Source organism: Poecile atricapillus, chromosome 21 (assembly GCF_030490865.1).
Source record: "Poecile atricapillus isolate bPoeAtr1 chromosome 21, bPoeAtr1.hap1, whole genome shotgun sequence".
Classification (NCBI taxonomy): domain Eukaryota; kingdom Metazoa; phylum Chordata; class Aves; order Passeriformes; family Paridae; genus Poecile; species Poecile atricapillus.
Genome location: NC_081269.1, coordinates 1,479,083 through 1,495,180, shown reverse-complemented (window position 1 = coordinate 1,495,180; position 16,098 = coordinate 1,479,083). Strand labels below are relative to the sequence as shown.

The window sequence follows — 16,098 nt, the reverse complement described above, 5'->3', positions numbered from 1 at the left end:
GGAGATGCTTAAATCAGAGAGGCAGATGGCAGGCAGTACAGATATGTATGAAAGGATAGAGACTTCTGGGGTCAATGCTTTATTTATTTGTTCGTAATCAGCAGTAAAGGGAAAAAGTGGATGGGATGGGCAGTGAGTGGGCGGTAGCTACAGGTGGTACAAACCCTAGCCTACCAATCTAAGAGGGGTTATAAAAACTGATGTTGTTGTAGCAGTATTTTTTTTTTTTTAATAACATAGGTCATATCTTTTCTTTAATTTTTATTTTCCCCACTGTGTTCTGACTGTCTGTTTTATAACTTCTGCCCGTTTTTCTTATTTTCTGCCATTGTCTGTGGTACTTGGTATGAAGTGCAGCTTATCAACAGCGTGTTTAAATGAGAACGGTAGTGTTTGGAGACAAGGGGTAAATTGTAGAGCATAAATAATGTTACCCTGTGGAAATCACTGGAGCTCTATCCATAGTGCATTGCAGGAGGAACCTGGAAGGGAGTGAAGTCATCTCCTCTATAGAAACAAGCAGCCTTCCTTAGTGTGTCCTATGGGCACATGGATGGCTGCAGCCTGTGTGTGCAAACTGTGTGAATACTTGTGATTCCAACATGTGGCTCACAGGACTAAGTCTCCTTTGGGGAAATGCTCAACTTGCCCATGGTCACAAATGCCTTAAAATCACTGAGGGTGCTGATACTAGTAAGGTTCAATTTTGTATTGGAAGTCTGCTCAGACCCTCAATGAAATTTTCAGCTCAGTTTTCTAGGTTCACGGTTCTCTAATTTTGCTACAAATTGCCGGGGGGGGGGGGGGGGGGTGTTTGTCAGTGATTCTGGAAAAATGCCAGTTGTGTTCAGGTGAACTCAGGTGTGTGAAGTGAGTGCATGTGGTGCTGTTCAGGCTGTTGTGTGCAGTGGGTACAGCCCTGAGAGGGGTCAGAGGGCAGGGGAGGACAGCCAGGTACCAAAGTGCTGCTTGAAATGCACCAGAACAATACACCAAACCTACCAGAATAATCTGGACTTCATTTCAGTATTGAAAGCTGCATCATCTTTTCTTATGCAATCGTGATGGATAAATGAAGGCAGACTTACACCAGCCTTGATACGAAACAACTTCCATGGCTACAGCTCTGGAACATGGCCATGTACAGTCTTTAAAAGTGCTTAGTAAGAATTTGAGCTTTAATCTTGGGGACTGTGGCAGAATCAGTGTGTCCTGGTAGTATCATTCTTTAATTTCCTGATGTAGTGTTTTTCTATAAAGGCTTGGAAGCATTTGTGTGTGAGTGGAATTTTTATGCTCTTTATGCTGTTGGTTATAGCAGAATAATTTTGTAGAATGCATACTCTCTTATTTCTTTAATTTTCTTAGAACATGGTATGATGGTACTTAGGTGTAATTTGAAAAAATAAAAGGTTTTCAGAGCATTCCGTTCAAGAACTCTTACAGGAAATTTTGTGGAAAAGTGAAATATACTGGGAACTGTACTAATCCTTGGACTTGAGAGGAGGATTTTCTTTCCCCCCATTCTCTTCTATATGAAAATACATTTTAATAGTTGCAAAAAGAAAAAAAAAAAAGTTGCTAACCAGAGAAACTGGTGTTTGAGTTTCCTTGTCCTTTTGGACAAGGCTAATCCTCGGTCTGTTCCTGGTTCATAGCAGTGTGTCTCCATTATCTGGGTACCACCAGGCGGTGCTCTGAGGGTTTTCTTGCTTTTACAACCTAAGTGGTGTCAGGGTAGAGCCTTTGCTTAATAGGGCCAGTGAAGTTTGGGATGGTATTGAGCTGGTGGCCAAATAGTTATTCACGCTTGAGCTAGTTTAATGTTTTTTTCTGAAGAGTGACTGACTCTGCCTTCTCCCTTGGCAGTGTGTGTCGATTTGGCTCTTGCAGGTAATGCACTTTATTGTTTTATCTAATAGAAATTCATGTAACTATTGATGATTATTTATCTGTGAATAGCAAAACTTACTCCATAAAGGCAGTAGCAGCTTTCAGCAAGGAGCAGTGCTGTTCCTGTGCACAGCTGCTGAGGTGCCTACTGGCACTCGTGTGGCTGAGGGAGGGGAGCCTGGCACGTGCTCTGGGCCAGGGGACTGGGTTTCTCTGAAAACCATTCTGTTGTATTCCTTAGCTGTTTTGGTTCTTAATGGGTTAAGGAATGCTACAGGAAATACGGGAAAAGTTCTCTCCCAGTCCATTTTGAACCCCTTGATTGATGTAGGGCACTGTCTGGAATAGAGCTGCAGGTCACTGGTTTCTGAGCACAAGTGTGGTTCTGCCTTTTAACTGAGGACCTGTTTGGCTTCCTCCTGCCTTTGTTTTTAAAGACCCTTGGCAGCCCATGTGAGACTATTTGAAAGCCCTCAATTAGAGCTCTTTCCCCCCAGAGACTGCATAGTGACAGGACAAAAGCATTGTTTAAAGGCTGTTCTCATCTTGCAGTATAACTTCTCTTTGGATGTTTCTGTAAGTTCTGCTTGGCTGGTTCAGAGCACATGTCTGGAAGGGGGGGTTTCTTTTCAGGACAAAGAAGAGAAGGCATTATTATTTTCAGACTGCTTGCCATCCATTTTTCAATTTTATCAATTCCTAGGCTAGTGTTTTTGCTAAAAGGAAGAAAAGAATTTCCTGAGCCTCTCAGTGCTTTCTGGCTCCCCTGTGTTCTCCCCGATGTGTTTGAAGTCCTGGAGACCAGACCTCCTTGATGTTGATTTGTAGCTCGTGGGTATGATGATGAAGCAGAATTAGTGTTTTTGTTATTGTTCTGGCTGGTGGACGGGCTGTGAGCCCTGCTGTTCATCCCTGAACGTGCTCAGAGCAGCACTGCCCAAGGTCACACGTGGGCTGTGCAGGGTGTCCCAGCACCAGGGGGGCAGCTCAAACCTGCTCTCAGCCCATTTAAAGAAAACAGAATAAAGACAGTCAAAACAACACAAGAGGAACTGAGATAGTATTTCTTGTTTTAACCAAAAGTGGGGAGTCTCCTGATCAATTCACATTTTTCAAATCATGGTTCCTATCTCAATTGCAAGGATGTATCAGAACAGATAGGAATGGACCCAAAAATGAAGATCTGGCAATGGATTTGTAAAGGGCATGTTTCTTCTAAGTCATTGTTCTCAGAGTCACTGTTGTTAACATGATGTACAGGTAATGGCCAGTGGGGCTTCATGATTTTTGTTTTCCTGTAGTTCAGCTTATGGAAATGAAAAAAAACCCAACTACCAAACAGAACCAACCAAGGTTTGTATAAAAATAATATCCAGCTTTAAAAGTGAAAGGGCAGTGAGTAATGACTAGCATCTACTTTATTCTTATGGCTAAATTGAAATTGTTGGGGGCAGAAGCTCCCACATAATAATTTCTGTTAATTTAAAGGGACAGCAGCCTGCATTGTTAGTGCTCTGTCCAGTGCTGCTTCACCAGTGAATATTCACATTATGAACTGGAACAAAAAGATGTGAAATTAAGGCCTGCTAGAATCCTCTTCAGGTTTAAATCTAAAAGCTGTTGAAAGTTGCCGTTTATGATTTGGCAGAGAAAGAATTTTATCTTTTCCTCATAGATCCGGACTGTTTGTGGAGAGGGGAGTGTCTGTGTGTGCTGGGGAATCCTTCTGTGTCAGTGACTAAAGCAAGATCAGCCCAGATTCTGCATTCTGCCAGTCTTTGTGCACCACTGTTCTAAAAGAGAATGTCCTACAGCTGCACTGAGAGGCAAAAGTGTATTTTAAAAAATCTGGTTTACCATGGATCACTTCATTTAATTGAAGACAGTAAGAGTTCTGCCTAAGAGCTTAACTAAAAGCAGATTTTAATTATGAAGTGGAAAGTACGTTTGATTTATTTTTTCAATTATTATAGACACCTCAAGGTATCAAAGTGCTTTTCTGAGTATATTTACTCATTGATTGCACTTCAAAAGCCAGGATTAAGGACTTCTACCTTGCTTTTGCTGGCAGGGCATTCATATCCTCACCCAAGCCTGTAAACTGAGCTGCAGTTTCCCTTCTGGCCCTGCTGAAGGAACAAAGCATTTATGTTCTTTAGCTTTGTATTGCTTATTGTTTTCTGAAACAGTTGAGGAAAAGTAGGTGAATGTTGACAGAATCAGGACCAGCTTTGACCTACTTGTGGCATTGTTTCTGATCTCTGTCTTGGGCATGTCACCTTATCATTTTTAAGCTACTGTTTACTCATGTGAAACCTCATCTGAAACATTGAGAACTGACAGGTGTTTGGTAATTTGAATATTAAATGTATATATCATCACTCACACAGTTGTTCCCAAGGAGATTTTGTCACTTACCATATGACCCAGTAAAGGGAATTCTTCTGTAATAATTTTATTTCATCCTGAACTATTGTTTAAAACTTCAGGTTTGAAGTATTTTAGAGTCATTAATTTCATTCCCCTGGAATTGCACCCATGGTAGTGATTCCATCTGTTTTCACAAGGTTTTTGGCAGACTTAGAATAGAGAAACATATATTAGGATTTTTGTGCCAGTTCATGGAGATCACTTAAAGCTAAATACAGCTGTGAAGTGTGGTGGTCAAAAGAGAGTCCTGCAATTCAGACCTTGGCATTTCTGTGGATGGACATGTGAAACCAAACCAACTGCATTGTAGCACATCAGTTAATTTGGTTTATAACAATCCAGCCTGATTTTCTTCTGGTGGGAAGAGGGAGAGGCACACTTTCCTTGAAGATCTTGTAATATTTTAAACAGTTTTGTGAGATGACATTTTGTGGGTAAGTTTTAGAAGGGGGAAAAGGCTTACGATCACTGGAGCTGTGCTGCCTCCAGCACCTGGTACAGGTCACCTGGCCCTGGCACCAAGACATGAACAGGGTTGGCTGGCTTACCTGAAGATTCAGATTTTGCAAATTTTATAGTATTTCAGACATCTGAATAGTACCCAAACGACCTTTCATAGAAATGCATCAGTTACGTGTTCTGCTGTTGCAGACACGAAAGAATTTTGAGCAGTCTTGTCCCACTCTCAGCAGGCTGTTCACTCAAAGGTGCCGTTCACCTCTCCACTTTAGTGTGTCACTCCAATGTCTCTGGATTTCTGAAATTGCCTTTTGAATCTATTGCAAAGGAGTGGTTATGGCTCCAGTGTAATTGAGACTGTCAAGGAAATTGGTGGAATTTTTACAGCACCGTGAGACTTGATGGTATGTGACAGAGGATCATTCACTTCACTGGTCCATGGTAATGGGAGACTGATGTGTCTTTAAACGCTCCAGTAATAAATAGAAGACTGATTTTTACGTTGGTTTTTTCCCTTCTTTTTTGCAAGGCTGTGGGTCTTTCTTAAATCTTCATTAACATGCACTAAAATATAAAGCACTTCTTTAATGTTCCAAAAATATCCCATCTGAGACATCTTCTAGACTTTTGGACTGTAGAGGTTATGAATTTATTTATTTCACATTTATGTTTTGACATGTCCCTTCTGTTCCTACAGTAATTCAGAGAAGGAGTAACTGGGCAGGGTTGGGCACATAGAAATCTTTACATAGAAAAAAATTGCAGCAGTTTGCAATAATTTACATGAGTAAGATGTGCAAAGGAAGCCTTAGGAAAGCTGATGTGAAATGCCTTGTGTGCAGCTCCAAGGACACAGCTGTTAAAGTGGTTGTGCCTTTTCCCACCATTGTCAGACAGCCCACAGGATGATCCTGAGCTGCCATTCTGGAAAAAGCTGCACTGACAGAACTCGTGTCAGATGTGCTGCTCCTTTGGCTCTCAGCTTTAGTTCGCTCAGCAGCAGAGCAATTGAGACATTTCTGCTTGGTGTTTACTTTGGCCGTTGTGAAGTATTGGGTTTGGGAGCTACAGCATCTTACAGGCTTAGTGTGTATTTTAAGTAATATTTTAAAGTTTGGTGATTCTAATATCCATGCCTGTGCAAGACAAATAAAATACTGTTATCTAAAATAATTTCTGGTAAAGAGGATGGAAGAGAAAGTGTTAATTATGAAGCATTCTGGGTTTCAATCTGTGTTCTGTATTTTTGTAGAATACAGAATTCCTTTGAATAAGGAATGGGTGGAGTAAGTTGAAAGTTGAAAGGTCAGTAAATAAGATTTGCCTCTTTCAGCTAAAAACCTTGATGAATGTTCATGGATTTATCATCACTACAGAATTTGGGGAGATTTATGAATTACTGCTATTTATATTAAGTTGAAAGGTACTCTCAGCCTCATACATATACACATATTTATTTGTGTATTTGTATACAAATACATCAAAGTCCTGAGGCTTAATCCTTAACCAACAGATGTAGATATCTCCCTTGGTGGAAGCCGGGAACACTTTAGTGTAATTGCTTTGAAGTACTGAGTTTCAAATATTTGTTGTACACTTTGGTTTGAATCCTCTTCTGATTTTCTCCTGTGTCAGGAAACAGCCAAACATGATGGTGTTGAAAAAAGGAACTGCTGAAATAGGACAGATGTCCCCTGGAAGTGTTGAGGTATTGATTGGGATGGGGTGCCGAGCTGCTTCCCAGGGATGGGCCTTTTACCACCACTGTCAGACAGCCTAAAGGATGTCAGTGTGCCTCCAGCCGAGTGAGGAGGCAGAAGGGAGTTCAGTCACCATTTTCTATTGTTTTGTTCTGCCCTTGTCTGGGGAGATTGGTGCAAGGAGGGAAAAGCTGCTGGAGAGGCAGAGGTGCTGGGATGTTGCTGCAGGAAGCGAGGTATCAGTCAGGAATATGACCAGAGACCTTATTAACCTACTTTGCTCTGGAGGTGCAGAAATCCTCCAGGAACTGTGCCAAGGCCTGGAGGCTTGCTGGACGTGAAGAAGAAGGTTTCTCATCTGGGTTTTTCTTGGTTGGCTGGTGGAAATGGGAATAGAGGTCAGTGAATTGGGGCAGGAATGTGCATGTAATAGTGGTATAAATGTGAAAAATAAAGAAGAAAGAACTGTAAAAATACATGGAGCTTTATGTGTTTATTTGGCACATTACTTATTTGTGAACGTCACAGACCTTACAGAGCTGTGCCATTGGCTGAAAAAAAAAGAATTAAAAATGGAATTAAAAGTGTATCTGAATAAATGTCATGTAGTGTAGTAATTTATTGTAGCTGAGGTTCATATAGGCAGTTGAGAAGTGAATAAAATGGTCTGAAGCACAGTCAGAAAATTTTGTGTAAATGGGGAAATAAATTTGATTTGGAAAGCAGTTTCAATTTTAAGCTTCCATGAAGGAAGACAAATTAAACATTTTTAAAGATATTAACTATAACTGTATCCCTTTAATTTTCACTCCTTTCTTGTAGGATTCTCTGAATCACTTTTTGTTCAAGGAGACAGAATTCTTGCAGTAATCAGTTTTGCTTTTAGCTCTGATTTGTAAAGAATGAGTGATAATGGCACACATGCTGGAGGGTGTGATTAGAACAAACGTTAAAAGGCTTTTTTAGGACATCGATGGTTGGAAAAGGAGCTCTGGAGAGGTCTGCGTTTAGCAGGAGGGAATAAAGCACACCTTTGAAGTCGCTTAACCCTTTCCCATAAAATACCTGTTAGTGGAAATGAAATCTGGATGTTTTTTTCAGGCTCAAGAGAAAGTTCTACATGAAATCTGTTAGCTTGCATTCAGTCAGTTCTTTCCCTGAACAGATCCTATACCACTAAAAAGACCAGCTCCTGAGGCTATGTGTTAGAAAGACTTGGCTGTTTGGAGTAACTTACAGGTTTTTTGAAGTGCCTTTGGGTATTTTTTGATTACTTTACAGTATTCCGTGGAGAATGTTGAGAAAACTTAATGAAATGCTGAGAATGCACATTGGTAGTCAGTTAATTAAATTGTCTTTTTGTGTAATCTTCTTAAGTATCTTACTTTCTGTTCAGTGCCTTTCCAACAAACACAAATTGTTGTTCGTATGCAGATTCCTGTATGCAGAACCTACCTTACTTGCCAAAATATTAAGGAAATATTTAGCAGGTGGAGTATATTTTTATAGGTCTCAGAAGTCTAACAGTACAAGAAGTTTTTGCTTTTGTCTGTGAACACCTTCACCCAACTTTTGTAAACCCTATCAAGCCTGCCCAGGGCTTCTTGTCAGGTGATCTGTTGTGTCAATGAGCACTCCTGCAGCTGATCCCCAGGGATGGGTGAAACAAGGAACTGTCTGACTTGGCTTCTCTGCCTCAAAGTTAAATCCAAGTGAAATCAAAGTTTTGCTCACTAGTATCTCCTTAGCTATCTTTTTTCAGTTTGCTTTCATATCATATCCCTTAAAGACTTTATATTTTTTTTAACCCACTGTAAATATTTCATTTTAGGATCTTTGAAGTGTTGCCAGCTGGAGGCTGCTACAGAGCAGTAGTGACCTGAAAATCATTAGCAGCACATCCAGTGCTTAAATAGCTCAAAAAATAACAGCTGTTCTTTTTGATAATGTCTTTTAACAATGAAACCTTATTTTTCCATGCTTGTGTGCTAAAAATTCTGCTGTCACTAACAACTCTGCCTCAGTGTTTCAGACTCTTCTGTGGTGCAGCTACTGTGACTTTTTGTAGGCAATGATTTACTGCAGGTTTTGGAAATTTTTTTAAGTCCCCAAACTGCTGCCATGAATAGGTGGCCACAGGTGTCTGTGTTTGGGTTCCTCGGGGTCAGCAGGTGTGTAGTGTAGCTCTCAGGTGAGCTGAGGAGAGCTCTGCTGTGCCTTATCTCTGAGCTATGGCTCTGGCTGGGGCCTGGCTGCAGGATCCTCCTCTGGTCAGTGCCTTCCTCACTCCCTGGGGAGTCCTCCCCGATTCCATGTGCTTCCTTCCCTTCAGCCTCCGTGGTGCTGTGGCTGTCAGGGCTCTTGATTCCCGGTTTTGCTGCTCCTGGGTGACGACAGGCCTCGTGCTGTAAGTTTGGAGCAGCCTTCCAGAGAGCTCTGGTCACGGCAGCGAAGTGAAGAGGACTGAGCATTGCTGTGCTGCAATATTTTCCTCCTTTTCCTAACGAATCTGTGGGTGGCTTTTCCTTTAAAAATTATAGCTGAAATGATTATGAATATCTCTTTTGAACGAGATTGTATCAGCTTTTGCATCTCTCAGACAATGTGTGTACAGCCAGAGGGTAAAACCCATTATAATGCCACGCTAATTGCTTGAGTGTGTGTGCTAAAACTCTCGTGTTATGAGAAATCCAACCAAAACAAAACCTCGCTCCTGATGATCCCATTCCCACCAGGGCTGGAGGGGAGCCCAGGTCACCCCGCTGGCAGGACAGGGTGCACAGGGGTCTGTGACACACAGCACGCTCCTGACTGCACACGCAGGGAAAACAGACTCGTTTGAAATTAGAAAATCAGGGTCCTCACATCAGGAATCCAGTTATCTATGAGGAGGCTCTGCTGGTTCTCTGCATTCACTGCTGGGGTGAGGCACCTCTGGAGAAAGAGTCCATGTGTTACCCAAGAGCCCTCAAAAAGAGATTAATCCCACCGCTCCCTCTCCTTATTCACTTGCAGAGGCAGTGTGACTGACTGAGATCCTCTCTGACTTATGCCTGGGCTGCCATTGTTCCTGAACAAGCGTCTGTCTGTCCTGCCTTTGTCTGGAGCTGTTCCCTGCTCGCTGTGTCACGGTGCCAGCACAGCTGTTTGGGGCCAGCCTGAGCTGCAGCAGCCCCTGCCTGGGTCAGGAACGCCACACTCGCACTATGGGCTGGAAAACTGACTTTCAGGCTACTAAAGTCAGACAAAACCATTTAGCATTTGAATAATTTAACTTCCATTAGGAATTGTCACAGAGCTTTAAAGTGCGTTTTATGTGCGTTGGTGAACCCTGGCTGGTCAGGAGCGGTGTGGGACATGGGCTGCAGTCTATGATGGGGGAAAATGCTGCTGTCAGTAGGCAAGGTCACCAGAGAGCCTGGAACATCACCTTTGTCCTGTCTCCCTGGTGTTTGAGTCTTTATAATGGTAAATTGCTAAAACAGCTGCTTTGCTTAAAAACTCAGCCTGTGTAGATGCATTTCCTTTTTTTTCCTTCAGTAAGACATCTGTTGCTAAGTCCACAAATATATATTGGATTATTTTCTTAAGGATTTCACACTTAAGTGCTTATTTTCCTTACCTCTCCCCTCTGCTACCCAACAGTCCATTAAATGTTGTGGATCAGTTTTTTCCACATTTTGGTAGGGCTCAGTGCCTGGCAGTGACTTTACAGAGAACAGAGGCTGTTCTCATGGCCTGTGCTTGTGTGCAAATTTTATGTACCTAATCAAGCATTTCCCAGATAAGAGATTTGATAAGTGCACAGCCTCTCCCTGCCTTCCACTTCAGTCTCGGGAATCTTGTGGGTTTGTGAGCTTTTCTGAAGGATTTTTAATATCATCCCATGCTCAAGTGTATTTTGAAATATACCAAAATGTGATTGATTGCGATACCATGTACTGAAAAAGTGGCATATTGGTATCACGTGCCCTTGAGTATGAGCTGTGCTGTTTGTTTTAAAGTGGGACATCAAATATGCCTGGGTGAGCAGCTGAAACGCTTGTGGGATCAGGTCACTTACATATCTCAGAGTACGGCTTGTTGGAAAAGCCTGTGTGATTAAGAGTCAAGCAACTGAGGAAGAAAGTTCACTGACTAATAAGAAAAATTTGCAGAGTAATCCTGTTAAATTCCCTCCCTTCTGGTAAGTCCTGATGTAAATTTACAGATACTCTTTCTAAATGTGAAGGAAGGTTTGTTTCCCGGGTAGAACAAACTCCACCAGCAGTTTCCCACACCACCCCAAGAACATTCTTTCATTATCTTGCTCCTGTGTAATAATTGCACGGAACAGTCACAAACTTGTTTTTCTACCAGTTGAAACTACAGAACAATGTGTATGCCTTGACCTGGATTCAGGGAGAGAAAAAGTCACTGTTGGCGTAGACTCCACCTTGAACATTTGCCATCAACATGGCAGAGAGTTGCTAAAGGCTTATAATGCGTAATTGAAACGGCTGAATGCCTGCAAGGATTCTTTGAGATAAGGATTGTCTTTGAAAACATTTTAACTAGAGGTCTGGATTGTGTCATTAATCTCTTCTGTAGTCCTATTACTTTTTTAAATTGTATTATTTCTGGTGTGATTAGCCTGCAAAGTAAATAGAAGGTGCAGGTTTTGTAAAGTATCTTTCTTCTTAATGTGTTTTATGTCAGACTATTTTAAAATCTTTTTATGTAGTTCTCCAATATAGCAAGACGTGCATACATTATGTATAATCAGCAGAACAAAAGGGTTTCTGATGGCAGGAGAGTGGCCTTGCTGCAGTTGGATGCATTTTGTTCCTGTGCTGGCCCCAGGGTTGGTCTCCTCCTGTCCCTCACCTGCTGTGACTGTGATCTGCTCCCCAAAACGTCCTTGCCCTTTGCCCCAGCTGTGTGCTGCCCAGCTCCCCCTCTGTCACTCCAGGGATGGGGGCTCGGGGTGACTCTCCTCAGGGTGTTTGGTGCTGGATCTCCTGGCTCGGGGTTGCTGTTCCTGTGGCACTCCTAAAGGCATGGTTAGAGCTCAGCTATCTGCCTTGATACAAGATGTATTAATTCATTTTTTGCCCCATACCTAGCTATAAATTTTTGCTAAGTTATTTTTGGTTTGAATCTTGGTCTCTGATCTCTGTATCCCCAGCTACAGTCCACATTTGGTAAGTGGACCCTTAGAGGCTTCAGCAGTGTGCTGGAAGCGCAGCAGTGCCTGTGCTGGGTGATGGATGGCTCCTGCCCACCAGCCCTGTGCTGCGGGGTTCACCCGTGCTGGAATGTCCTCACAACGCAGGGCAGGGAATTCAAATGTGTTCTTCTGAGAAGCAGCAGTAAGTAAAGCTGCCTTTCTAGCTGTTCTCTCAATTAGCTCCTAGGAGATTTTCCTGCTTTTCTAGTTTCTCCTGGGGATAGGTGACCCGATAGCATATTGCTATAAATAATTATTTTACTAGTATCAAAGTAGGTACTGTACACAAACACAAAACAACGTTTTCAGCATATTTTTTTGGATGCTGTAAATACCAGGTTTTCAGACAGACAGTTTCCTTTCTTCCTTTCTTGTTTCTGTTCTTTGGAATGCAGGCCTGACAGTTCTGATCTTTAGAACTTGGATTGTTAGTTTGGTGCTGCCCCTCAAACTGAAATTGCTGGTGACTGGTACAGAGCTCCCAGCCCAAGGCAGGGAGGTGAGGGGCAGGCTGACATTGCTGCTGCTGTGGAGGAAAGAGCAGAGGAATTGCTTTCCAGATGGATACTGCAGGGATCATCACTTGTTTGTAAAAGTGGGTTATTTAAAAGAAAAAAGGAACTGGCCTTAAGTGTGAATGCCACAGGAACCCCACTGAACTCCTTCCTCTCTGTGAGACTAGGAAAAGACTCTTCACCCAAACTAATTGTTATTGTGTGGAAACATTTGGAAGAACAGAGCAGCCACAGCAGGCCTGGCACAGCAGAGGTGAACTTCAACAGCTCTGCACGTGTTCAGCTCTTTTTGGTTTTTAAAAGGGGTCCCGCAGATAGTAAAAATCAGCATTGGTAGATCTGTGGTAGCTATCAACTTAAACTGTAGTTTTGTTATTTAATTAAAGACACCCGCTTTATCAAACCTTTCCCTCTGCCCAGCAGGGCTGCACAGCAGCTCCGTGCATGGGAAGAGGCTGAGAATTCACAGTACTGATGGTACTGCAAGGTACAAAGTGCCAGCAGTTCCTCAAAGGCTTCCTTCTCCTGCTCAGCAGCAGGAGAATCCCAGAAATCAGGAAATCTGGGCTCAAAACTTTAGACTCTGCCTTCAGTCAGCAAGAAAAGCATGGGCATCCATTCATATTTTTAGGGGTAGTGGCTGAAAGGATTTTCAGGTGTTCAGCAACTGCTGTCCTGTGAGCTGGAGTTCTGCAGTTCTCCTGCCCTTTCTCACCACTTGAAGCAAGAGGCAGAAGTCCTGGAGAAAACAGGAAATGCATCATGGATTAAAAGACCTTTTCATATTTTTTTTTTGCTGTGTTTCTTACCGCAGAAATAGTATGATATCACTGTTCCCAAGTTCCCTCTTGCCCCTTGTTTAAAATACAAATTTGCAGGGCTGTTAACAGGTGTCTGGCTGAGGTGTTGGGACTGACTTTGGGTTGGTTGAATTGGGTTGAAATCAGATGTAGTACTTGGGAGTGAGGTAGATACCTTAACGCTCCAGTCTAATTTTTTATTCAGATATTTAAAACATGGACCTGAGGCACAAGAAGCTACCTTGCATGTCTGCTGTTGAGGAGTCACATGAGAGAGAAAAGCCAGCAATTTTTTAAGGACAAATGTAGTTATCAGGGTGCATAGCTGGATGTGGATTCTTCTGTGGGTTCAACACTGCACTGAGATTGAAGTTATTTTGGTCATCTCAGTAAAAATATGCATATACTCTGTTCTGTAGTGAAACTCACCTTAAAAACCGGGATTGGGAATTGAGGCACCATAATCTCCTTGCTCTAGTTTTATGGTTCTCATTATAAAATTCTATTTTCAGAATCCAATTATTTTAAATTAAAATACTTGCCATGTGCAAAGCACCTTATAATTCCTGAGCTACTGTACTTGCATTCCATAAGTTGTGTGGGAGAAAGACTAATATCATGCCTGTTTTACGTTTGTGGAAACTTAGATACCACGTGCTGTTGCTTCTCCAGATGTGAGTGGTTTGGTGATAGACCAATAAATAGTCTTTCACTTGCCAGTGTTCTGTCAGAACAGCTTTTTTACATCTTTTACCCTCTTTGGAGAGGAAGAAGTGAGCAATAGATCTGATAAAATCTGATCTGGGCAACTGAGAGAATGTTTTAACGAGGTCTTTTTGGGAGGTGAAGGCGGAGTTGATCCTGACATCCACTCCAGGTGTTGATGTCTTGATGAGCTCAGTGTGTGGCACTGCTGGGCTGGGGTGTGTGCTCCATCCAGGGAACGGTCACATCTGTGTGACACAGGTTCTGCAGCTCAGTGCCCTCACATTAATGCTTTTTTCCCTAGAAATGTCTTCACCTTGTTTTGGCTCACTGAGTTGAGAACGATAAGAAACTTTAAAATACTGATTTCTTCTTTAGAAAAACTGTCTAACAGGAGTATGTGATGTTCTTTATCTTTTGTTCTGTAGGTCAGTAACAGATCCACGAGATGGAAAGAGAGTTGCACTCAAAAAGATGCCCAACGTCTTCCAAAATTTGGTCTCTTGTAAAAGGGTCTTCCGGGAGCTGAAGATGTTATGTTTTTTTAAGCATGACAATGTAAGTAAATTCTAGGTAATCTTGAGATCTTTGAAAAAACCTAAATGTAAAAAGGAGCCCTCTGTAACAGAGGTGTGTTTTGGTTTAAGTTACAGAATATCTAAAATGCTTTAAGAGCTCTCTGATTTTACAGGGATCAGATTTTCTGGAAACTCAGATATTACTGTTACAAACAGTATAAAAATGAAACTATCAAGAATCTAAGGATACTCATGATTTCCCCTCCAAGTGTTTGCAAACAATCAGTACCCTTCTGCCCAGTCTTATTTCATGTTTTAGGTCAATGTCAGGCTGCACAGAGCTGTGTCAGCTGGACACTGTTCCTTCTGAGCTGTTCTGTACTCCATGGTCCTGTCCCCTTTGTTGGTCCTCTCCCAAATCTGCTTTAGGTACAGTCAGATTAAATTAAAACATTTAAACACTATTTGGGTTGATCCATGAAGTTTGAAGTACATCTGAAGTTTGGGTGCTTCACCCAAATGTCATGAACATTCCTAGGATAGGATCAAAATGACCACACCAAGGAGTATCTTTTTCGGTGAGAGGATATGAATTCTCTGCTGCTGCTTTTCTGCATTTTTTCTTCCTTTTGCTTTTTCTACCACCGAGCTGCTTATGCAGAATGGGAACAACTTTGGGGTTTGCAATTCCCATGTGGAAGTGGTGAATCACAAAAGTCTGAAAGACTAAAGGCAGAACAAAGTGTAGTATGTTCTGCTTTTACATTTCTCTGCTGGAATTACTTATTTCAGAGATGTTAGGTTCATACATATTGTAAAGAAATCACTTTTTATTGGATAGATAAATTTGTGCTTTCAAACTGCTACTCAAACAGGTGGGAAAAAATTATTGAGTTAAAAAAGAGAGAGAACGTACAGAATATCTGACATGGTGGGTTATTAAATTTTTATACCTGGGGGGACAGAACATTGGTCTGTGGGGTAGAATAAAACGAAGCCATGTGAGAAACATGCAGCCTGTCTTTTTGAAAGGGATTTGGTTTTGTTCAACTGGAATAGGCCTTGATCTTGTGTGGTGTTTTCTAGGTACTCTCTGCCCTCGACATCCTCCAGCCTCCACACATCGACTATTTTGAAGAAATGTATCCTAAATATAAAAATAGAACACTTAATTGAGGTAGATGTGATTTTCATTAGCTTAGAAACTGCCAGTAGTTGGTGTAATCAATGAAATGGAACCATAAACACCTTGAGCCTGCATGTGGACAGGACAGTTTGATGTCAAGAAGTGAACCTGTAGCATCCAGAGCTCCGAGGTGGTGTTGGGGGTGGGATGGTGCAGGACTGAACTGAGCCTCGGATCCCACGAGTGTGTGCAGGGAGTGTGGGATTGACCAGCAGGCCCTGCTGCTGCTCACGGGGATTCCTCCAGAATCTCTTATTGAAAACTACATCCAGTAATTAATCTCCTTTCAGTTATTAGTACTTGAAAAGACTTTGTGGTGATTTCAGAGAATTCTGCCTTCACATGCTTTGAAACCTTGACTTATCAGAGAGGCTTCAGTGGTCTGGCAGGGCTGTGGCTTTCCTTAGTCAGCTCTGTCCTGGTCCAGAGCACATTGCCCAGAGCTCTGTCCCACAGATATTCTGAGTCACTGATGTACAGGTACAAGCTGCCTATGGGGAACTGTGTTCTAGCAGTGAATTTGAGGGAAAAACTTAATGTGAGTGTCATGTTTTGGTTTGGTCTTTTTTCCTTTTCAAACTTGGCTCGGGCTGTCTTCTAGTCATGAAGTAGGGAATTTCTGCTTTCTGAAATACTGAAAAGTGAATCCCTGAGCGGGGAGGGCTCTGACTCTCGTGGGAGAA

General features: G+C 42.1%; 1 protein-coding gene across 3 annotated transcripts in view; it reads left to right on the top strand.

Moving 5' to 3' along the window:
• NLK (nemo like kinase) overlaps positions 1–16,098 on the top strand; it is a 36,096-nt gene that overhangs the window by 7,478 nt on the left and 12,520 nt on the right. For all 3 annotated transcript variants that reach the window (XM_058854483.1, XM_058854485.1, XM_058854484.1), the window contains 2 exons: positions 14,140–14,269; positions 15,316–15,371. In XM_058854483.1, coding sequence (XP_058710466.1) covers positions 14,140–14,269; positions 15,316–15,371 — 186 coding nt within the window. The remainder of the gene's footprint in view (positions 1–14,139; positions 14,270–15,315; positions 15,372–16,098) is intronic.